General features: G+C 39.2%; 1 protein-coding gene across 3 annotated transcripts; it reads right to left on the reverse strand.

Annotated features, from left to right (window-relative positions):
* Nucleotides 1-185: 185 nt before the first annotated feature.
* Nucleotides 186-24,335, reverse strand: Rnf14 (ring finger protein 14). 3 transcript variants are annotated; one of them, XM_010613889.2, is made up of 9 exons: nucleotides 24,167-24,335; nucleotides 21,573-21,731; nucleotides 20,244-20,405; nucleotides 19,113-19,264; nucleotides 12,885-13,412; nucleotides 11,599-11,827; nucleotides 10,289-10,461; nucleotides 3,202-3,332; nucleotides 186-1,406 (listed from the first exon to the last, which is right to left on the reverse strand). In XM_010613889.2, the coding sequence occupies exons 3-9, from the start codon at nucleotides 20,395-20,397 to the stop codon at nucleotides 1,349-1,351; spliced, it is 1,425 nt and encodes a 474-aa protein (XP_010612191.1). In that variant the 5' UTR covers nucleotides 20,398-20,405; nucleotides 21,573-21,731; nucleotides 24,167-24,335; the 3' UTR covers nucleotides 186-1,348. The 3 variants fall into 3 exon arrangements, with proteins under 3 accessions (XP_010612191.1, XP_019061593.1, XP_010612192.1); XM_019206048.2 differs by lacking the exon at nucleotides 24,167-24,335 and adding an exon at nucleotides 23,190-23,281; XM_010613890.2 differs by lacking the exons at nucleotides 19,113-19,264; nucleotides 21,573-21,731; nucleotides 24,167-24,335 and having other exon boundaries at nucleotides 20,244-20,325.
* Between the last annotated feature and the right edge of the window lie 1,219 nt (nucleotides 24,336-25,554).

A 25,554-nucleotide genomic window follows, 5' to 3' on the forward strand; every position in this document is an offset into this window, starting at 1 on the left:
TAGAAGAAAGTTTTAAAAAGCTACATTTGAATTCTTTCGTCCTCTTTTTCAAAGAAATTCTTACTTTGCTATCAAGCCACTCACCATACTGTAAGGCGACAATTTTCCAAAAAACCAACAAAACCCCAAAATAGAAACCCTAGATATCACAGCAAAATTACCACCCAAAACACTGCTTTTACAAAAAAAGACAGGAAGCCAAGTTCCCATAGCTGATTAGAGAAGACTTCTTAAGTCGGAAAATTAGGACCAGAACTATAGTGCTGTGTACAGGTTCAAAATCCAGAGTAATTCAAAAAATATTCAGCTTTTCAACCTTGGGAATATATTAGGCTTTCTCTTATTCCAGCAGATGAAATAAAAACACATGTTGCTGGAGTTAATATTAACATTGTCCTTACCAACAGAGGCAGGGGAAGAGTAAAGGGAGAAAATGTGGAACAAAAAAGGTTTGTCTCTAAGCTCTACTGCTCAGGAAAGTAGGATAGGGCAGAAATTCTTCTGAGCCAGTATCATTACATTGTAGATTTAGCTCAAAACCAGTGGGTTATATATACCACTCATAAATATCAAGTGACCTACAGTGCTTGTGTGGCTTGTTTTGTTTTGGAGACAGGGTCTCGCTCTGTAGTTCAGGCTGGCCTCGAACTATGTAGCTCACATGGACCTCAAACATGAAGCAATCCTCCTGCCTCAGCCTCCTGAGTGTCAGGATAACAGGTGTGCACCACCACACCAAGCTGTGTTTGTGATATTTAAAAATATTTTTAAATTATTATAAATTTCTATTCTAAAAAGTAGTAGATCAAAGTGACACTGGGCCATCCAGGCAGTTACAGATTAAAGGATCCTCTGAAAAGAACTTAGCAGAAGTTTAGGTTGGGAAGAAGGTAACATGTACTGAAAGAGTTAAGGTTCTCAATATAATTTTCATAAGACTGCTACCCACCCCAGTGGTATGTGGTATACTGAAGGGGCCACAATAGAATGTCTCAGAGGGATGCTTCTTGGAGATAGTCTGTATGTTTGGCTCTTGACCCTCATATCTACATCTTGGGGAAGAAAATAAATACTTATTTTTAACTATTTAGAGCTTTGGGCACATTATATAATATTCAATATTCTGTAGTTTTCATTTTCTGAACCTTTGGCTTATAATTTTATCAATTTATGTTAAGTGAAAAAATGGATGCCTTAGTCAATGGTACCAAATAAAAATATAAATCTTGTTCTTCCTTCTACTCAGGAGGAGAGAATGCATGGTACCCTAAAATCCTGAGAAGTTTCTTAGTGTACTTGAGGAAAGACGGGCAAACAAGTCCATTTCCACATTGTGAACAGGAGTCCACTAGTCTTCAATCTGGTCTTCCCAAACATCACCATTAACATCCACAGCGTGGAACAACCTAGAACATAAAGTACATATTATGCACTTGGACAAAACTGCTTATTAAGCTGTCTTTCTTTCTTTCAAAAATACTTTCTGCACTCTTCTGATAATATGTTTTTGTCTCCTTTAGTAACACATTGAGAAAGGCTGAAATTTGGGTCCTTCTGAACAAGCAGCCTTAAATTTGAAAAACAGTCCTTTTTTGATCTCTAGGACCAAGTATAGATAATAAGATGCTGGCCATAGTCGCCACATCTGTAATCCCAGCACTCAGGAGGCTGAGGTAGGAGGATTGCTGAGAGTTCAACGTCAGCATGGGCTACTTAATAAGTTCAAGGCCATCCTGAACTAACTAGTGAGACTCTGTCTCCAAAAAGCAAACAACCACCCCCCAAAACAATAATACGATAAGGGGTAGCTGTAACACTCCTTCCTCCTCCTTCACAGCCCTTGCACCCTCCCCTGGTGGAACGTTGTATAACTGTCAATTGATCTTTCTTCTATTACCTAAAATTTATGCAATTTCCAACTCTAAACTTTAATAGTTCATAGGCAGAGCTTATTTTAGTTTCTCTTGTAGTTTACTAACATTGACAAGTGTAGGTTCTCTACAGAAACCTACTGAGAGATCACAGACTGATGCTAAAATTGGAGAGCTAATGGAGAACAGAATATTCACACTGTTCCAAGGAATCATCCTTACTAATAGACAAACCTTTTGTAATGAAAGAAATGATACATCTAAACATCACTAACAGAGTGACAGCCTCACATTATGGGCCTCCATACGTTATATAATATGCAGTACATATCCCCTCCTCATGCGATATCCTTATCAAAAATAGTTACTCTAAACCTAGTCAAACATCTGTCTGGATGTGACTTCAAGTTGACAGCAAATAGCAAAGCTAGAGGAGCTAAAAAACACTATGGAGAAACAAAATTCTAGAAGGTAAAACATACAGGACAACTAGCCTAGATGCCTCAAAAAGTCAACATAAAATGTTCCACATCTTTTTTATATTAAGAGACAAAACAGTATAATAACTGAACTTTAGTTTTGAGGAATAACTGGGAAGTTTTATATATGCTGGATGTATTAAAGACACTATACCATTATCATCAAATTTTTAAGGTATTGCTATTACCTAGAAGCGTCTTCCTCCCTCCCTCCCTTGCTTTCCTTCCACACTGGGAACGAACCCAGGGCCTCAGGCATGCTAAGAATGTACTGTCGCTGAGCTACACTCCTAGTCCCTAAGAGAATTTTCCTAGGAAATGTATGTAGAAGCAGAGTTGATAACTTTAACTTATCTTTAAGTAGTTCAGCAAAAAAACTTAAAGAAGGGCTGGGCATTTAGCTCAGTGGCTCTGCTGCCTGCCTCACAAGCACAAGGTCCCCCCGAGTTCGATCCCCAGTACCAAAACAAAACAAAACAACAAAAAAACCATTTGTTTTAAATGTGAAAAGTAGTTTGTTCATACTATTATCTTTTCAACTATGTACATTCAAGTTTTAAATATAAAAAGTTGATAAATAATTAAAAATGTCAGTATATTCTCAAAACTCATTTTCAAGAAAATAATATAAAAAGTTATAAACATGGGAAAATATTTAGAAGAGTTCTCTAACTACTTAGTAAAATATTGGATTTGTGGTCTGCAAATCAAATACCACAAACTGACATTGAGGGTCAGGGTTTAGCTCAGTGGCACTGCAACTGTCTTGCAAGCACAAGGTCCTGAGTTTGATCCCCGGTACAAAAAAAAAAAAAAATTGACATTGAGTGGAAGAAATTGTGTACACCTACCTGTTAAAACATGGGGAATCGGGATCATTGAAATGTTTGTAAGGATTTGCTCTAGAAAGTGAACCCATACAAATCCAACAGAAATACTGCATACAGCCAGTACATGTCATCTTGTTACATCCATCCAATTTCTGGCGGGAAGGATAGAAAGAAAAAAATATCAAGGCTATAAACACAAAAGAAAAATGTACATGCCAGAAAGATTCAGCATAGGGGCTGGAAATTTACTTCAATGGCACTGAGTCTGCCTCATAAGCACAAGGTCCAGAGTTCGATCCCTGGTATCCCCCAACCCCAAAAAAGACTCTCAGAAAGATTCAGCATAACATTCTCCTAGCTGAAATATACGACTGAAATATACAATTAACACAATGACAACTGTTTAATGCTTATTATTTTTACAAAGGAAGTACAGAAAATATTTAGCAGTTGTTCCTACAATTAGACACTTAGCAAAATCTCTTGATAAACAGTAGTCACAAATCAAACACATGACTGGGTATTAAGTTTTGAATTAAATATGCTTCAGTCTTAAATTCTTTTTTTGGGGGGGGTACTGGGGATCGAACTCAGGACCTTGTTCTTGCAAAGCAGGCGGCAGCACCACTGAGCTGAACCCCTGGCCCCAGTTTTAAATTCTTACATAAATCTAAGTAAATATAGTTGGTATCAAGTCCTCCATTCTATCACAGGGCTAAGGCATATCAGTAGTAGTCAAATGTAATGCCAGTCTCTTGCCTGAAGTAATGGGGAAATCACCAGGCATAGGTTAACTATAACAGATTGAAACAGCACCATCAAATGCAAAATATATTTTGATTTTAAAACATGTTAAGATTTTGACACAAAGCAGTAAATCCAATTACTTAGCTCACGTTAGTAGGAAAATGTCTCTACTTCTCCAGCAAATACTTGTTAAAAGACTATGCTACTTTCCAGGATAAACAGTTCTGAGAGGTCAGATATGATTTTTTTAAATCACAAAGATGAATTATGAGTTGGTAGTAGTTGGGCATGGTGGCGCACGCCTGTAATCCCAGCACTCGGGGCTAAGCCAGGAGGAGCACTGTCAGTTCGAAACCAGCCTACAAAGCAAGACCCTGTCTCAAAAATCCGAACAAATAAAAAAGATTTGAAGTAACTTCGGTGTGTCCTTCCCCTCATCTGCTGTAGTTTGAATATGGTCTGTCCTCTTTGAAACTCATCTTGGAAACTTCTGGGAAGATGGCAGAATGGTGAGTGGCAGAGAAACCTTCTCTGATATTTGAAATTCAGACACTGGAATATAGGAACAAGAGAAAGAGGAGGAGGAGGGAAGTGGGTTCTCAGGACCCAGCAAGTGAGAAATGGAACCCACAGGGAGAGCGAAGAGAGGAACCACAATGTGGAGGAGAGAGGTGGCAAGTGGAGATTTCTCTCTGGGACCCAGCTCACAGCATGGGAAGGGTGGCTCAAACCTGCAGAGGCACAGTGACTACTGGTGACCCCAGAGGCCTCCATGCAGAAACACACCAGTGGAATGAGCAGTGGACACTTCGAACTTCAGTGGCTAGTGAGTTATTCAGGTTCAGGCGCCCCCCAGCAGAAGGTGACTGGCCTGAGATTTTGGAAAGGGGCCAAGGGAAGTCAGAACTCAGAGCAGCTGTGAGTTGGTTCTCCACCTAGTGGCTCCAAGTGTCAGGTTGAGGCACAACCGAGTTCAAGCTGGCAGGAGGTCAGGGAGCCAAATTCAAGCTGGCAGGCAGCGGAGTTCAAGTTGGCAGGAGTCACTTGGAGTCTTGAGGGCTGAAGAACTCAGGTCCCAGCCCCATAGCCAGAAACCAAGAAACAGCCTGAACTTCCGGGGAACTAAATGCCCAGGTCTGCTGGTAATTCACCACCACCTCGATTCTACTGCTGGCTGGCTGGGATCAATCAACATGGATCTGGGCTCTGTCTGCCCCTCTGTCAGTGAGTGACAGAAGAGACATGCCCTGAGTTAGACACCTTTTTTCTTCCTTTGATACATATTTTCTCTTTTTCTTGATTGTTCTTATTTTTATATGAGAACATTGTTTTGTTTTGTTATATTCTTGTTTCTGTTTCTTCCTCCCTTTTTTCCCTCCTGTCTTCATCCTCAGGTCCCAAAGCTTGTGTAATCTTCCTTTATTCTCCAGCCTTGCTTCTAATCTTTTGCTTCTTCTAGTTCTCTATTTTTTGCCCCTAATCTCTTTTAAAATTTCTTCCCTGAGGGTAAAATTGACATACTAAGGACATACTAAGGAGATATTTATGGTGCACAATTTTCTGGTTTGTTTAGATTTGGTTATATACTACAAATCCTGTTCATAAGGTGGCAAATTAATAGTTCCTACAGTTTGTCATTTTCTAGGGTGTGTTTGATGCTATGGTTATTACTGATTGTACTACTTTAGCTAAGGTGACATAACAGTTCTAATCAGTTGTTCTTCCTGGTAAGCCAAGACTGAGACTGCCTGAAGGTCATAAACAATACTACAGTCATTGCCAAAGAACCAGGGTCTAGGCCAAATAGGGAGCAATTTCTCATCCCCAATAAACTGATGAGGTAGGATCTTGCAACAGACTCAACACAAAAAAGCCAGCTACACCTGGAAGACATCTCTGAGAAGCAGCCATTTCCTAATGGTGCTCGATATTAGCAATAAAGATACCTAGCATAAAAAATTTACTAGCATCAATGCAGAAATTAAACTAATAAAAAATGCAAAATGAGAAGACACACAAGCAAGATGCAACCCCAGACTTCCAGCCCACCAAAGGCCAACCTAGGAAGCACTGAGGTGTAACAATTCCAAACTCACACACTTGGATGGAAGTAACAAAGCAAAGGAATGAGGTTCTAGAGAAAAATCCAATCAGAAATAATTTCTCAGATAACTTCAGACATGATGGCCAGAATGAAGGGAATGATTAGCAAATCTAGAGAAGATACAGATAAGAAAAAAATACAGCTTAGAAAAATGATGCAAACCATGAAATCAAAGAAATGAAACCCATGAAACAGATTCAATCCAGGAGATTAAAAATTCTATTGAAAATATACACAGCAGACTGAACCAATGTGAGAACACAGTATCAGACAAAGAAGACAGGTTTGCAGTTAGTGATCATGAAAAGAAAGGCTTCTTAAAAATAGCAAGGGACCACAAAAAGATCAATCCAACAGCTGCTAGATGATGCAAAGAATACTAAGATTGACTGGAGTCAATGAAAAAGCAGGAAATAGTGAAATGATAAAAACTTGTTCATAGAAGTCATGACAGAAAACTTCCCAAGCACAGAAAAAGAATTTGACATACACATAAGTGAGGCATGTAGAACTCCAATTAGCCAAGATAAAACAAAAACAAAACAAAACAAAACAAAACTACCCTACGGCATATAATAGTCAGGATTCCAGAAATTTAACACAAGAACAGAATATTAAAAACTGTTAGCGAAAAGAAACAATTGTTTGTTTTCTTCCTAAGGTTTAATTTTAACTAATAAACTTTAAATGATGAATATAATGCCAATGCAAGTCTTTGCTTATTTGTAATGCACAAATCATATTTTGCAACTTGTAGGTGAAACACAATCTTTTTACCATTATATAGTTTTCATCCTTATTTATGGTCTCTCTTCAATTTTTCCCCTTGAGTCCTTTTTCTTCAATAGTTTAACAAGTCACTTCTGGATTAGCTAAAGAGCAATCCTAGCACAATAATGAAGAAACAATCGTTTATAAAGGAAAGCCCATCAGAATCAAGCAGGCTTCTCAACACAAACCCTCAAGTCAGGAGAGCTTGGAGTGAGGTATTTCAAGCCTTAAAAGAAAACAACTTCCAACCCAGACTGATATATTCCACAAAACTATCTTTCAAAACTAATGGAGAAATAAGATACTTCCATGACAAAGATCACCTGAAGAGGGCTGGGGATTTAGCTCAGTAGTTCTGCCAACTGCCTTACAAGAACAAGCTCTGGAGTTTGATCCCCTGTACCAAAACAACAACAACAAAGAACACCTGAAGAAATTCATGACTACCAAACCAGCACTCAAAAATGTTTTAAAGGATATTCTAGAAAGCGATAACAAAGACTACAACTCTATGAACCCCAAAACAATAAATTTACCAGGCAAGGCAAGTAATTAAACAGAGGGGAAAAAGAAAAGAAACCAACAGGAAAATAACAAGTCAATAAATATGAGTTGCAATCATTAATGTAAATGGTCTCAATTCACCAGACTGGCAGAATGGTTCAGGAAACAAGATCCAACAAACAATATGCTGCATACAAGAAACATATTTAACTCAAAAAAAAATTCACAGGGCTGGGGATTTAGCTCAGTAGTCCTGTCGCCTTATAAGCACAAGGTCCTGAGTTTGATCCCTGGTACCAAAAAAAGAAAAAAGAAATTCACAGAGTGAAAGTCAAAGGATGGAAAACAATACTCCATGCAACATGAAACTGGAGAAAAGCAGAGTTAGCTATTCTATTTGAAGACAAAAATGGATTTCAAGCCAAGAGTTATTAACAAAGACAAAGAAGATCACTATATCCTTGTAAAGGGAGCAATCCAAGATGAAGAAATAACAATTTTAATATATGTGTACCAAATACCAGCACACCTAACTATATAAAACAAATATTAATGCACATGAAAAATCAAATAAGCACTAATACAACTCTAGTGAGGAACCCCAAAACCCCATGGTCACAAATAGATCAACTAGACAAAAAAATCAACTAAGAAATACCAGAAATGAACGAAATTTTTGAACAAATGGTCTTAGTGGATGTGTAACAACATCAGAATACACATTCTTTTCAGAAATACACGGGACGTTCTCCAAAATAGTCCACATACTGGCTCATAGAACACACTCAAGTAAATGCAAAGGAACTGAAATTATCCCATGCATATTATCAGACAATAGTGCAATGAAATTGGAAATCAACGGAAAAAAAAAAAAATCACAAAAACGTCATAAACATGCAGAAATTGAGTAACGCCTTCCTGAACAACCAATGGATCACAGATGAAATTCAAGAAGAAATCATACAGTTTCTACAATCAAATGATAATGTCAATATAACATTATGGAACTTAAGGGATGTAATAAAAGTCATCTTATGAGGGAAGTTTATAGCAATAAATTCCCACATCAGAAAAACAAATAAATAACCTTAGGTTGAACCTTAAACATCTAGAGGAAGAAGAGCAAGTCAATCCCAGAGCTTGTAGGAGGGAGGAAATTATAAAGATGAGAGGAGAAATTAATGCAACTGAGGCTAAGAAAACAATACAAAGAAAATACAAAGTTGGTTCTTTGAAAGATGAAATAAAACTGACAAACTCTTAGCCAACTTTATCAAAAGGCAGGCAGGCAGGCAGGGAGACAGACAGACAGACAGACAGAAAGAAAGAAAGAGAAAGAAAGAAAGACTCAAATCCCAGGTCCTGATGGATTCATCGATGAATTCTACAAGGAATTTGGAGAAGACCTAATGCCACTACTTCTCAAACTCTTTTATGAAACTGAAAGGGAAGCAATACTCCTAAACTCATTCCTGGAAGCAATCAGGAATTCCTGATACCAAAACCAGAGAAAGATCCAACCAAAAAAGACAACTACATGCTAATCTCCCTAATGAACATAAACACAAAACTCTTTAATAAGATACTGGCAAACAGAATGCAGCAAATTATCAAGAACATTATACATCAAGCAGGATTCATCCCAGGGATGCAGGGATATTGCAAATCAATAAATGTAATATACCATATTAACACAGCCAAGGACAAAAGCCACACAATCATCTTAACAAGTGCTGAAAAAACACTTTACAGAGTCTAATATCCATTCATGATAAAACCCTTCAGAAAATTGGAGTGCATGGTCTTTATCTCAATCTGATAAAAGCCATCTATGACTAACAGCCAACATCATAAATGGTCAAAAACTGAAAGCTTTCACTCTAAAATCAGGAACAAGACAAGGATGCCCACTGTCAGTATTCTTAGCTAGAGCAATTAGACAAGAGAAAGAAATAAAGACAGGAAAGGAAGAGGTGAAATTATCATTATTTGCAGGTGACATGATACTCACATTGAAGACCATAAAAATTCCACCAAAAGACTCCTAGATTTAATAACCAAATTTAGTAGCATAGCTGGATACAAAATCAACACTCAAAAATCAATAGCATTCCTATACAAATAACAAACTCACTGAGAGAGAAATTAAGGAAGCCATACCTTTTACAATAGCATCCAAAAAAATGAAATACTTAGGAATCAAATCTGTACTTCTAATTTGTTTTTGTTTTTCTTTTTTGAGACAACCTAGCCTTGAACTCACTATGTAGCTGAGGCTGGCCTTGAACTCACAGAGATCCTCCGGCCTCGGCAGGCAATACCACACTTACGAATCAATCTAATGAAGTAAAAGACCTTTACATTGAAAACTACAGTATTCTGAAAAAAGAGTTTGAAGAAGATATCAGAAAATGGAAAGACACTCTGCTCTTGGCTAAGAAGAACCAATATAGTGAAAATGACCATACTCCCTGAATTAGGGTTAGATTAGGGTTAGATAAAGTAATCAGTGTGGAGTCTTAATGACTGAAAACTGATGGCTTTATAAGGAGAGAGGCTAGAAGTATGTACTCCTAGTCCCTGCACATGTTATGCTCTGCACTTCCTCAGGGCTCTGCCAGTAAGATGGCCACCACCAGACGTGACTCTCAACCTTGGACCACAACCATTAGCCAAAATAAACTTGTTACTGGTAACAGAAAATGGATTAAAGCATAACCTATTCAATTCTGAGGTGGAAAGAGTGTGAGAATAATTGTCTTGCATGAAAGCACTTTGAAAAGGGAACTCTACGTACAGTATATTTAAAGTCAATAACAATATTTAACAGTGAAAGTCACATTTTCCAAGGATGAATACCAAATGGAATAAATACCAAAAAGTGTTTTCTTAGTAGGTTATAAAATCGACTATCGGCTTCTTAAGGTAAATATAACACACTTTCAAGTCTGTTCGCCTCCAGGTCTACTCCAAAGCGTTCACCTGTATGGGAGTTCCACAACATGGGCAGCTTTTTGAGTTCTTTTCCAGCCACTCCTTACTCTCCATCTCTTCCAGGGCCTTCTGAATCACCCTCTTCCCATATCTCTGTTCCAAAAATCTTCTAGTGGCTTCATCTGCTTGTAGGTATTCATTTTGTAACTCTATTAATTTTTCTGGAAAGTGGAATAGGAAATTTATTTTTATGCAACTGCAATACTGAGTAAAAATCATTTAAAATGCCCATAATCTCTGACTATTTGATAATGCTATCCCTGGGACTTTATCAAAAGGAGGCAATCCAAAGTAGTATCATATTCATAAAGATGCAAATAACAATGGCAAATTAAATTACCAAGGAAATAAATGTAAAAGAGCCATTCAGTGACATGATATTCAGTTATGGTTATTACCCAGTTCAAACACTTGAATCCAGAAAAAAGTGAATCTATTTTGTAACTAGGTAAAAATTACCTATGCACAAATGACAAAGGACTAAAGAATCCCCTAACTAGAAAAACTGGACTTGCTAAAGGTGGTAAGTTATTTCTTTTCCTTTGATTTTGACTTCTTAATGTTGATATATTTATGCAACTGGCACAGTTTAAGACTAGCATATAAAAGACAAAGGTGGAAAGAGATTTTTTTCACTAGGCTAGTATCACTCACCTTCTCATAATGAACAAAGGCTTAAGAAATACACACGGCACTTTAGGCTTAAGGGCAAAAACTAAACATTCAATTCTGTGTATACAATATCAGTGAGTGGGATCCACTACCCTCAGCCTCACCCTATACTATGCTTTGTTACAGGCACTGAGCAGTACTTCCTGGTAACTTTTTTTCTTTCACACTCCTCATCTGGCTTCTATTGCTCTAAAATTTAACTCAAATAAAACAGGCAACCATTGATAAAGGCTCCACCTGTAGAAAAGTATTTTTGTTCATTCTCTTGCCTTAAATCTTCAACACAATTAAAGACCTCTGTCAACACTTCTAATTATATTTTTAGTTTACTTTCCTCATATTATTTAGAGGCTTGTTTCCCTTTTAAGCAATGGACATTATCTGAGGAAATGAATTAGGAAAATAAAAACAAGAAGATCAAGCCTAAATACTCTGAAATTTCTGTAAAAGTTTCTCACTTTGACTCTCAATTTCTGTTTCTATTGTCATAGACTAGTAACAATTCTATTATATTAGTAGCATCGTATTAGCTTTCTTTATACTTCCAATAACCCTAGGTATAGGGATAACAGCTGGTAGCTATTATCATCAGGGAAGAGTAAAGGACTAGTGGAGTTACAACATACCTGCAGTTACCTTACATGGAGAGACTCCATGGTAGGTCAATCTGCACAAGGTACAGAAGGCAAAATTACAACTGGAGCAGATGCCCATGGTGCCACCAGGCTCCTGCATCACAGGCAGCCGGCAGCATGGGCGGGGGCAGTACACCACATCTGCCATCAGGTCCAAGGTGGACTGGAGGAGAAGGCGGTCATACCGGGCAAATAACTCTGCTTCCACTAGCTCTTTGACCTGAAGAGAGACAGAAAACACCATGCAGCTGATGGTTCCCCAGCCAATTCTGATCCTGAGGAGCATCTTAGGATGCTGGTATAAACCAGATGGTCCAGAAATTAAAACCTCTATTTCACATCAGAATCAAGTCAAGTACAACAACATTCAGGCATGTCTATCCTGTGGCCCACCACTGTTCTGAGTAAAGACAAATCATCTTGAGCCACATGTAAAATACATAATACAGTGAAGGTAGATAACATAGTTAATACAGTCAATGTATATAAAAACCTGCTTTTTCTTTGAGACATGGTATCATTATATAGTTCAGGCTGGCCTTGAACTCTAAGCAGCCCTCTGCATCAGCTTCCCAATTGCTGGGATTACAGACACATGCCACCAAGCCTAGCTAAAAACTCCCTTTTAAAAATGTATTATAACATTAAAAAGAGAAGGAAAAAAAACCCCAAAAACCCAGCAGGCTAAGGCTGGACATTCCTGGTGACTGAAGTGGTAGTTGCACAGGTCTACACATCTGTCAAAACTAAGCAAACTATACAAATTAAATGGGGATAGTTTGTTGGAAGCAAAATCATGCCTTAATGTAAGTTGAGTTAAAGAAACAAAAATAAAAACAAGTCGCACTTTTGCTAAAAGATATACAAAGTAGCTCACCAGATTTCATAATTACATTTTTGTCACTCCTCTAAGACCACCAAACGAGGCATTTATACTTGGTAAATGAGAAAGACCACAGCATGTTTTTGTTTTGTTGTTGTTGGCAGTAGGGATTCAACCCAGGGCCTTTGCAGTGAGCTACATCTCTAGCACTCCACAGTCTAAATTTCCCAGGCTGGGCTCAAACTTGTGATCCTTCTACCTCAGCCTCTCAAAGTGCTGGGATTGCAGGTGTGCCCTACCAGGCCACAGCATTATTCAAGGATATGGTGAAACAACTTGTGGGCTGGCTCCAAGATCTCAGACTCCCCCAGGAACCCTAGCTCCCAAGAAGATGTCTCTCTTTACGAAAGAGAACTAGGAGGCACAGGAGGCAATCCTTAACAGAGTAAATTACCTGACCAGGAGTGGCCACTGAAGTGCACTTTGGTTCTGGGCAGTTCAGACACTGAACTTGGCCATCTTTGATCTGGATTTCAAAGTAGTCCTTCAGACAAGCTTTGCAGTACACGTGCCTGCACTCCAAGAAGTACATGCACTCACTACCCAGCTTCTCACAGAAACAGATATTGCACAGGAATAATTTACTATTGAAGCATTTGGTCTGCTGAGCTTGATCGAAGTCCAAGATTTCTTGGATTAGACTTGACAATGACTCCACATCCTGCACAGCTCTCTCATCCACTCCTTCCTCTGGGTCTGCATCAGGTCCAACAGCTCCTCCAAAATCTACCTCTGTACTGGCAGAGGCTTGAGCTGTCCTTCTCTGCACTTTTTTCTGAGAACCCATCTTGAGCTCAAAAGGAGAGACAATATTCAGATATGCTAGGGTCTCTTCCTTAAGAAACTGCATCCAGGCAAACAGGACCACGCTGCCTCGGTGTTCTTCCCACAGGTTGTCTAAGTGCTTGCAGAGAGCAGAGAGCTAGGAAAAAGCACACAAAGAAACCGTGAATTAGGAAAAATGAAGCTCCGAACTCCACATCTCCCTTCTAATCTTTTAAACTTGTTAAATTATCTCCTTATACTGCCTAACACACATGGCTAACACATGGCTATGAACTGCTACAAAACATAACCAACATGCTCATCATCAAAGCACTTCATAAACTATTCAGCAATATAAACCAGAGAACACAAGTACCACAGAAACAGGAGAAAAGCAAAACTCCATAAGACACAGAAATATTTACATGTAAGCCTCTGAAACGGAGGATGCTTTCATTTGTTTTGTTTTCCTATCTTTGCTCTATAGCTCATGTAGGACAAAGAGATTTACCTCTTGAACTTTTTTGTTTTTGAGACAGGATCTTGCTATGTAGTTCAGGCTGGACTTAATTTAATTTCATTTTATTTTTTGGTTTTTTGAGACAGGGTCTCACTATGTAGTTGAGACTGACCTGGAACTCACTGTGTAGCCCAGGCTGGTCTCGAACTCACAGCGATCCTCCTGCTTCAGCCTTCTGGAGTGCTGGGATTACAGGCATGCACCACCACACGTGGGGTGGACTTAAACTCATTATGTAGCCCAGATTGGCTTTGAAATTGCAGTAATCCTTCCTGGCCTCCCAAGTGCTGGGATTATAGGCATGTGCTACCATACCCAGCTAAGATCTACCTCTAAAATGAATTATGTCTCTTCCTTCAGGAGCCCTACTTCTGTAGGTCCTCTAGAGTAATGATTAGAAAACATTTTAAAAACGCCATCCAGGACTAGGGATGTAGCTCAGTGGTAGAATACTTGCCTACTATGCATGAGGCCCTAGGTTAGAGCCCTAGCACCACGAAATACATACATACATACAGTCAATAAAATCCAGGAAAGGTAAACATTTTCAATAAGTGGTGCTGGGAAAATTGGATATCCACATGCAGAAGAATATACCCTCTATTTTTCATCAGTTACAAAATCAATTCAAATTAAAGACTTAAATGCAAAACCTGAAAGTATGTAACTACAGAAGAAAACAGTGGAAAAGCTTCCAGACATTGGAATGGGCATGGACCTTTTGGACAAGATTCTAAAGCTACAAAAAAACACAAGTAAATGTAAACAAACAGGACTGCATCAAACTAAAGAAGCTTCTGCGTGGCAAAGGAAACAACACAGTTCAGACACAATCTACAATGAGAGAATGTATACATCTGACAAGGGGTTTGCTACCCAGACTATATAAGAAACTTCAAGGAAAAAAACAAAAACAGTAGGCACTGGGGTGTGAGGCTAACTGATGGAGTGCTTGCGTAGCATCTTCAGGACACTGGGTTTTAGCCTCCCCCAAGGTGTGTGTCGGGGAGGGTTTACAGACCTAAATATTTCTCACGACATACACACGGCCTACAAAGTACATGAAGAATGCTCAACATCACTTATCAACACTATGCAAATCAAAACCACAATGAGATATCACTTCACTCCAAAAAGAATGGCTGTAATCAAAAACACAAGTGCTGGCAAGGCAAGGATGTAAAGAAAAGGGAACTTTTTGTACAGTATTAGTGGGAATGTAAAATACTATCGCTGTTATGGAAAACAGTATAGCAGTTCCTTAAAAAATTACAAACATAACTACAATATGACCCAATCATTTCATTACTGGGTATGTATCCACAGAAAATGAAATCACTAAGTCTGAACTTCCATGATTACTGCAGCAAGAAACAGAAATAACCTAAATGTCTATTTAAGGATGAATGAAAAATGGAGTACATAATATAGCAGAATACTACTCGGCCATAAAAAAGGACAAAATCCTGTCATTTACAATATAACATGGATGAAGATCATTACGGTAAGTGAAATGAGCCAGGCAAAGAAAGATTAAGTACTGCATGATCTCACTCATGTGAAATATAAGAAAGTTAATCTCATAGGCATTCAGAGTAGAATGGTATTACCAGAAGCTAGGAGAAGGGAAGAAGAGGGGAAGGCTGATCAGTGGGTACCGAGTTAGACAGGAGCAAGTAGTTACGGTATGCCATTGCCCAGTAAAGGGATTATAGATAATAATAATAATGCATTGTATATTTCAAAAAGTTAAAAGAAAAAAGTTGTAAGAAAAGATTTAAAATGTTTTTACTGTAAAGGAAGGATAAGTGTGAACAGGTATTTTACAGTGGTTTAATATTAGACAACGTATACAGTATATATATCGAAGCATTACATACCCCATGTATCCTACAGATATGTACACTAATGTCTTTACTATTAGGTAAAAAGTTTAAATTAAAATACCACCCAAATTTTGAAATTAATTCTAACTTTCAGTCCTATCAAAAAGTTAACTCATCTGAAGGAATCACTAGCAGAATTCAATCTCAAGAGTCCTTGTTTTTCAGATATACAAGCTACTTTTTAGTCATGCAATATGGGCTTATATCAGATCCTGATTAACAGACGGAAGCAGCCAGGCGTGGTGGCGCATGCCTGTAATCCCAGCACTCGGGAGGCTGAGGCAGGAGGATCACTGTGAGTTCAAGACCAGCCTGGGCTACATAATGAGTTCCAGTTCAGTCTCAACTACATAGTGAGACCCTGTCTAAAAAACAAACAAACAAACAAACAAAAAATAGATGGAAGCAACTGATACTGAACCTGAACATAATTACAAGTCCTCAACAGGGTTTGGCTGCCATGGAGAAAGATCATACTTCCTAAACTAAGAGAACAAAGTTAAACTATTTTGCCATTTCCTCTTTAAAAGTGGCCTATTCAGCAGGGTGTGTGGAGCACGCCTGTAATCCCAGCCCTTTGGAAAGCTGAGACAAAGCACTGAAAGTTCGAGCCCAGCCTGGGCAACTTAGCAAGACCCTGTCTCAAAATTTTAAATTAAGGGGAGGTGTAACTCAGTGTGAAGGCCCTGACTTAAAAACCCAGCACCATACAAAATAAGTAAATGATATAAGTAAAAGAAGTCTGCTCAATTTGAAAAGCAAATGTAAGAGGATTTTCCATTAGAAATGTAGAATATTTGTAAGCGACCTCAGGAATTATAAGCTGATTTTCTGTTTTAGGTAAAAAACCAAAAATAAATTTTCCAGATGGCAAGAAATTTGTAAATTTAAATAACAAGTGAAAAAAACCTACATTTTCTATTCCTTGTTCTGCAATGTGCTACTGACTAAATCCTGCATAGGCACTAACTTAAAGACTTATTAACATGATTAGACAACGAATGCTTTTTGTACTTTTGCTTAATGAAGCATATATCACCATGCTTTTGAGAAACGTGCTAAAATCTACAAAATGTAACACATGCTTAAAAGAGACTTTCTGCAGGCTACATAAACCACTGTGTCCAATGAAGAAGCCCTTCTCCTCCATCCTCTCTCCAGTCCCTTCTAAGAGGCAGCAGGACACACAATGTTAAAGGGGGAGAGGAAGACAGAGGCAAAGAAGAGATCCCGCGTATGTATGTGTATCAGGGAAAGAATAACGGCAAACCCTAAAAAGCTAGATCCACATCCTAAATCCTATCTACCCAACCCAATTCCGTGAATGACAGGTCCGTGTGTCCATTTCCCTATCAACAGAGGCAATTCACAACACCATAGAGTCAGGATGCAGTGACCAAGAAAAGAAAGGGGAAGAACACAGAAGACCATTAAAATGTCAATTCTGCACATAAGAATTTATTTGATAAATAACCCTGCTATAACTTTAGCTGTAAAACATAAAATAGTGAACAACTCTCCTTCACCACATAAACATCCAAAAGCCACCAGAGTAGATGCCAGAATCTAAAACTATAACCACATATCTAGTTAATATGACCTGCGTTTGTGGCTTATGTGTACATGCACACATATATGGTAAAATAAAGAACCCTCAGAGGACTATAAATATCTAAATACTTTAGTCACCTATCAGTGGCCTAAATGTCAAACAGTCTCAGCAAGATGCAGTGGTGCACACCTGTAATCCCAGCCACCCGGGAGGCTAAGAAACAAGTTCAAGGCCAGAGTGGGCAAATTTGTGAGATCCTGTTTAAAAAAAAAAAAAAAGGCAATGGAACACTTGCCTAGCACATGTGAGGTCTGTGTTAAATACCCAGTACAATGTACCCCTGACTTACAAACTCAATTCACTTGCAAGGGCAGTTTAAAATTCAAGTTGATCAGTTAAAGGCTCAGGCTCCCAGACAAAGCCTTCAAAGTCTCTCCTGTACACAGGCAGAGATCTGTGTCCTTAGAGAGACAATGACCTAGGATTTTTCAATTAACCCCATGCAGGAAAGGATGCTGTAATGTTCCTTCCAGAATTCTTTAAAGGTTAAATCTGTATCTGAGACCATCTGGAAGCACAAGCGGCCAACATTCAGTTTGTAACCCAAGACTTTGGTCACAAGTAAAAACTAAATTTCTGGTCATAACCCAAGTTGTTCTTATGTTATATCAGTTGTGACTTGAGGGTCCACTTTACTAGCAAAAAAAGAATAATTCAAACAGTTTTGATATTCCTGGGCAAGTATGAAAGATCTTGCACCTGTTTTCTCCAGCAGACACACTACAAGATAAAGTAGTATTCCTTTTCACTCTACAAGCATTATCCTTTTTTCCTTCCTAAAACATAATCTCAATCATGGAAAAGCACTCTCATTTAATAGGTTAGCTGGGATTTAGCTCAGTGGTGCTGCTGCCTGCCTTCCAAGTGAAAGGTCCTGAGTTCAATTCCCAGTATTAAAAAAAAAAAAAAGATGATAATGAGCTATTCCTTGATGTCAGTCACTCAAGACAACTTTTGTCTTAGTATACATCAGCCTATCAATCTTCATCATGACTTCTAGAAAAGTAGCTATCGATCCATTGCATCCCAGAATACTTCCTATTAGCTTCAATCATATTTATGTCTCAATCAAGAGTTGAAGAGAGGGCTCCAAGTATGAGTAAGGAGATGGAAATGCTAATTACCCTGATTTGATCAGCACATGCTGTATTTGTTGAAATCACACTGTACTGCATAAATATACACTATTATTACATGCTAATAAAAAAAGAGCTGAGGGTGTTACTAGAAATGGTACATAACCCAGAGGGAATGAAGGTGTATAATACAAGGTCACCCATCTTAATGAAACATCTGTAAGAACTGTACACACCTCTGTGTACATTTAATTCTAAGTGACAACAATCAACAATTGTTTGTTTCTAATACGTGAATTTTATGAAGTACTTATATTTACTCAGGAAATCTGCTTCTTATAGCTATATTAGCTCAATTTGCAGTCCTAATTACAACTAAATCTCTTATTTAAGAAATGGGTATGAAACTAAGGGGAAAAAGTATCAATATCTACAGAAAATGAGGAAGCCCTCATGGTCTCCATTACAATAGAGATTAAACAGAAAAATAGTAAGATAAGAAACAATATACTTGATTGAAAATTACTCCTATTACAATTCATAGGTCAATCATAATGATTAATCATTCAGTTATTGCTATTCTTTTTAAATCAACAAACATTTTCAATTCATTAACATTAGGATTCATGAAGGCAAGGGGAAAAATTACAAAATCAAAGCCATTTGTTTTTCATGCAGTGAAAAGATCATCGAGGTAGTCTACAATTAAGATGATTTTGTAAGTTTCTAAAAATGGATAGGAAAAATTAAGTTTTGGGTCTACCTGAGTCGGTGACAGCCATTTGCCACTAAGTGTGAATGAAGGTGGGGAGGAGGATGGATAATCTGGTGGCAGTTCAAAGTTCAGCACAAGTGGAGGCAGAAAGCAAATGGTGTATTCAAAGCCACTATTCTGGAGACACTCATTTGAATTGCCTGAACCGAAAACAAAGATTAGAAAGGATCAGCTGGTCAGCACTTGAGTGTCCATTATTGATGAGCTATGCTCTGAAAAAAAACTTACTGCTTTAGGTGAGGGGATAAAGCCCTTCTCCAAAGGCATTTTCTAATCCCTAATTTTGACTTCATAGCCACCACCTTAAGTAAATAAATCTAATTCTGGAAAAATCTACCAGGCACTATGAAATGTATAATGAAGACATACAATGTAGTCTTATATACACTTCTCAGTACAATTCCTGACACTAATGACCAAGTAATACACAATGTTTGTTTTGCTGTTGGTTTACAGTAGGTGATTACAAGACACAGCCTAGAAAAAAGGATGTTTACTTTTATCAACCAACCAACCACAACTTACTTAGAGCAGCAACTACCCATGAATCATAGCCAGGAAAATCTGTGTCCAACACAATGACCTCAGGCTTGAGGACAAGATACAGTACACAACACTCTCACTTCAGTTTCACTTAAATGATCAGTGTTCTTTACTCAATGCCTCTAGAATAGAAACATTTTGAAAAAGGGTGTAACAAGGTCTTCTGTGAATATGTCAAGGGAAGTTTTTGCTGAAGCAAAAGGTCACAGAGTAACAGTGTGTACCACTTGTGTATGGTATTTGAAATGATTCTGGAAACTAAATAGTATTAACAACCACCAGAGTACTCGCCATACTTGCAGTCCATGTGTTTTCACAGCAGTACTTTGTTTTCTCTTTGATCACCCGCTCTTATTTATGGATGAGACGTGGCTGATAAACTGCTAGTTAGAAGGATGGATGCATAAAAAATGCCCCAATTCAGTGGTTAAAAGGTGGAATTAAACTGCAAACTGTTTGCTTCTCATTCTAATTCTTTTAAAGCAAACAGATAAAATCTGTAATAACACCATCTATGTACATTTAAAAACTGAAAACATTAAGGAAAATCCATGTAAGAGAATATTATCAACTAACCGCTCACAAATATCTTGAAATTTTGTGGCAAATCCAAATAAATCCTGGTTTCTCCACCTTGGACAGACTCTGCTTTTCTAAATTCATCTCCATCATAAATACTTGCCAGCGCCAGTAATTCATCCTCCTGAGCTTCTCGGTCTTCTGACGACATTTACTTGTCTGAGGAATTGAAAATAATCATTCAAATCAGTTAAGAACAGAAAATGCAGTGTTAGGGGAAGTTTAATGGTACATAAAACAAATGTCCCTCACAAACAACTGCTAGGGATTAAGATCCCCAATTTTATGCTAAACTAAAACAACAGCCATGCCTACCATTCTATTAGCTGTGCAGTAGTAATGGTCGTTTTCAAAAAGAGTGGCTGTGGTGCTTTAATTTGCTGATTTTATCAATTAGGTATTATGATTGATTTTTAAAAAAATTTTAAAGACATCAAATCACAAATTACTTTGATTTGTCAACTTAGAGAAGTAGCCTATTTGTCAAAAAAAAACAAAAAGGAAATAACTTGATATGTCTTACATTTTTGTCATAGGGGTAACTATGCTGTGCAAAGTACGATTAGCAGCATCTCCTGGCTTGTACTCACTAGATGCCATATGGGACCCCCTACCAAAGGGTTGTGACACTAAAGAATATGTCTAGATAGGTAGCAAAATTGTTCCCAATTGAGAAAATCCTATTTCGGAGGATGTTACAGACAAGATACCGTATAGGAAAGTTAAGATAAGTAAACAAGCAACAAAGTAATACTAAAATTTTGAAAGAACACCAGATTTTTTGTCAAATGTACAAAACCGTTAATTGTAAGAGTTACTATTATCTTAGGTAACATTAACAATCAAAATATCCTATACTTAAAGCATAAATCAATGCTTTTTCGATTGCAATGACTGAAAGACACAGCACAATTTCAGATAATTTCAAAGAGAAAAATATACAGTGAAGATTCATAGAACCTAATACAAAATTACTACTCTGCTAATTAAAATGTTGGGCATAATTGCAGTTGCTCTCCTCTCAACTATAAACTCTAAAAAAAATCTGAAATATACCAAATTGAAAGGTTAGAATGTAACAGTTTTGTTGTAAAAGGTAACATAAAATTTAAACAAATCCAGCGGGAGATTTAGCTCAGTGGTTCTGCTGCCTGCCTTGCAGGCTTAAGGACCCGTTCCAACCCTGGTACCAAAACAAAAACAAACAAATCCATTTAAGATGATTCCATTTTCTAAAACCTATTTTTCTCCCAGCAATGTCAATGGCTCTGCTTAAGCTGCATCTCTAAGGCACAGTGGCAGGTCCTGTTTGAGGTCAGTTAGTACCTGTTAATAACAACCAGAAGGAAAGGATATTAACACTGCAGTCTGTATTTCAGTTCTGTTTGTAATCTGTGCAAATCCCATTTATTCTCCAGCAAGTGGAGCTGAGAACGACGCCAAGATGTGGGACTCATATTAGATACATTATGAAAATCTTGCCATCTGCAGAGAAGAAATATTAAAGATGGTGTTAGAAATATGAAATTTAAATTCCAAATTTCCATTATCAATGCATAAGTGAAGCACATCCTAACATCCGGCCAATCCTTATCTACAGCTGCATATGGGTACGGCTCTCTTAGGACAGAATGAGTTATATGGTTAAAGGGGCAAACAGCATGTTTCCCAGTCACGACAGAGGCCTTATTTGACTGCCCTCAGCCTAGGGAGGACACCAAGGTAGTATGTCAAAACAGAATACTACATTCTGCAATAAACATCTATCTGGCTTGGTTTTTTTTCTCCTTCTTGTAGTCTTTACTTATTTTTTGGTACCGGGATCGACCCTTCTTGTAGTCTTTCATTGCCTATGCGGCTCCAGTTTTTGTCTATCATGCTCATGAATTAACCTTGCCAGAGAAACTCATGGTTAGGTTAACTGATAGAAGGATATTTTACTTTTTTGGGGGTGGAAATGCTGAGGATTGAACCCAGGGCTTCATGCATGCTAAGCAAGCTACATCCCCAGCCCAGGAAAATATTTTAAAACAAAACAGAACACACACAAACTTTTAAGTTTTATTCTGAATGTTTCAGAACCAGACTTTTGTTGTTTTGTTTCTTTGAGACAGGGTCTCACTATGTAGCCCAAGCTGGCCTAGAACCTGTGGTGATTCTCCTGCCTTAGCCTCTCGAGTGCTAGGATTACAGCACTGTGCCACTATGCCCAGCTAGACCCAGACTTCCAAACTGGGGTTCATGGAGAAGGAGAGTGTGGTCCACATATGGGTTATGGAAAGTTCCATGAGTTATCTTGAAATTAAATGGAAAAATATAATATGAACCCATAATATTTAGATTAGATTCAGCTTATGTGACTTCTAAATAAGCTAAGAATGACATTCATGATCAATTTACATTTATTGAGCACTTCCTATGTACTGTATTAAATCTTTTCACATTACCTTATTTTATCTTCAACAGTTTGTTTTTTTGAGACAGCGTCTCATTATGTAGTTGAGACTGACCTGGAACTCACTGTGTAGCCCAGGCTGGTCTCAAACTCAGGACAATCCTCCTGCCTCATCCTCCCAAGTGCTGGGATTACAGGCTTGCGCCACCACGCCCAGCGATCTTCAACAGTTTTGCCAAGTAGTAACACATGGTGTTGATAACAGGAGTAAACTTTTTGCATCTCCTCTTTGGGGGGACCAGGGATTGATCTCGGGTCCTTGCACTTGTGAGGCAGGCAGCAGCACCACTGAGCTAAATCCCTGGCCATTTTTGCATCTTTTAAAACATTTACACAAAGTATAAGAGATGAATTTATAGAATGTATGGTTTTAGGTTAGCCATCTCATCCTTGTTAGCACATTAGGATCCCCTGAGGCTTTTAAAAATTCCAATACCCAGGCCAGATCCCAGAGCAATTAAATCAGGCCTACAGTTTTCAGTGCTCACCTGGGGAACCAGGGCTGAGAACTTGTACTCAAGCAAAGTTTCTCTTCAACAGTTCCTTGGGATGGGAAACATCTCAGACCCCAGGATCTGAAGCTGCCTGTGGGTCCCAGGGTCTTACTTCAGTTGGTTAACCTCCATTTCCTTGATTCAACCCATTCAGTCTCTGAAGCTCACCTCCAGTGCTGTTATTTCCACCTAGCACTTTCCAATTAGACATGTCTTCCTTTAAAATCCAGCCGAACTCTAACTTCCCTATGACATTTACACATCCCGCAGTACATTAGTTTATGAACTCACACTTCCTCTCCCACTAACTTGCATTAATTCCTCAAAGACAGGGACCAAATGGCATCTGTGTATCATTCTTAGCATCTAGCTGTGCCACACGATTAGACACTGGGGAAATCATAACGGAACTGTGGTGACATTTCAGTGTGCTACAATGGGGGACCAGGAGCAGAGTTTAGTGAGCTCCCTGCTACCTCCCGCTAGATACGAGAATGTCGTGCGGGTCATCACAACAGCATTAAGAACAGTAAGAACTGGTGAGCTCTTAAACGTTGTGTCAGGTTTCGTGCTAAGCCCTTTCAAAGCATTAACTGCTGCTAGATTCCTACAATCACAAGAAGAAAGTTGTGTCCATTACACAAATGAGAAAAAGGAGTTTAGATCCCCTTTCTGGCTGAAGATCACACAGCTAAAATATAACTAAATCTGGATTTATAAAACTCCCGGTCTTTACATCACTAACACTGAACCAAGAGTTAACTCCGGCATCACCAGACAAGAAGAGATAATTCACGTTTAATATTAGTTTGTAGCAAACCGGAAACAGTTACACGAAGGATGGAAGCCCCGCCTCCACCGGGGAGGTTTCTTCGGGCCGGGAAAATCCTACTCGTTCTTCCAGGCCTATCTGCGGGCTCCGGCCCGGGGTCCGGGCTCAGCACGCCCGGAGAGCGGGTTGTACGACTCACCGAAAGCCGGGCGGGCCCAGGTCTAGCCACCGGCCGGGCGGGAACAGAGGCGCTCTGCAGCCGCGTAAGGAGTGGCCGGACCCGGGCGTCCCGAAGCAGCGGGGCCTGGACCTCCCTGGTCCTCCAAAGCACCGGGAGAAAGGGGTGGGCCAGGATCCCGGTCCCGGGTGCTGGATAGAAGCACTGCATTGCCGCCCCGCCCCCCCCCCCCGCGCCCCCCGCCATCCCTTCCGGCCGCCCCGCCGTGCCAAGCCCGAAAGTTCCGCACTCCGCCCCAGGGCCCTGCTCCGCTACTCGCCAGCCCAGTCTAGAGAACTCGGGCGAACCTGCGCACCGCCTCTTCCGTCTTCTCAGCTGACAGCGGAGCCGACCCGAGGCCGCGCAGGCGGGGAGAAGCTTTGCGCAGCCGCCTTGAGGCCCGGGTTTCCGGGGCGCCCTCCTCAGACCACAGGTGGCACTGCAGGAGCTCCTCCCGTCGCCTCCAGCAAGGCCGGCAAGCTTCGGTGTATTTCTAGAGAATTTGATGCAAATTCAGGCATGAAGCTCAGGGGGGTCCTTCGGTAGATCTAGATGGGGCCCAGCAATTAGAATTTTTACCAGTCCCTAGAGGTGAAAGGCTCCGGTAACCAGGCCAGACCTCTTCCTCCAGGTGGGCTACGCAATGCTTCTCCCACACTCCAACGCCTGTCTTAGAAACGCTGCTCATCCTTCTGGCGTCTCCACTGTGAAAGCTTTAACTCATTGCTTCTATCATAACTCCCCCACCCCCGGTTTTTTGAGACAGGGTCTCACTTGTAGTCCAGGCTTGCCTTGAAGAGTGTAGCCTAGGGATTACAGGTTTGCACCACTACACCTGGGGCTGCTCCGATCATAACTTTTAACTACCACATTTATTGAGCAGTGGGATGCTTCAAGGGCTAAGTGCTTTATGTACAATTTCTCTGTCTACACCAAAACTTTTATTTATGTACCATTTGTTATCCTTAGTTTACAAAGGAGGAAATTGAGATTGAATTGACCAAGAACGGACTAGAGTTCAGGCGATTATTGAAATATTGAACAGGAAAAAATAAAAAAATATTGAACAGGAGTTAAAATTACACGTCCCCGAATTTACACCAAATTACAAAAATTAACTAAAAGTGAATCAAAGATCTAAATGTGAGAACAAAAGCTATGAAATCCTTAGAAGAAAATGTAGGGCTATCTTCTTGAACGTGAGTTTGGCAGTAGTTTCTAATATGACAATAAAAGTACAAGTAACAAAAGAATCCATTCATTGCATTTATTTATCAAAATTTTTAAAAATTGTGCTTCAGGGGCCGGGGATTTGGCTCAGTGGTTCCGCCACATGCCTCGCAAGCGCAAGGACCCTAGATCGATCCCTG

Source organism: Fukomys damarensis, unplaced genomic scaffold (genome assembly GCF_012274545.1).
Source record: "Fukomys damarensis isolate Sample0158 unplaced genomic scaffold, DMR_v1.0_HiC HiC_scaffold_3, whole genome shotgun sequence".
In the NCBI taxonomy this organism is placed as follows: Eukaryota; Metazoa; Chordata; class Mammalia; order Rodentia; family Bathyergidae; genus Fukomys; species Fukomys damarensis.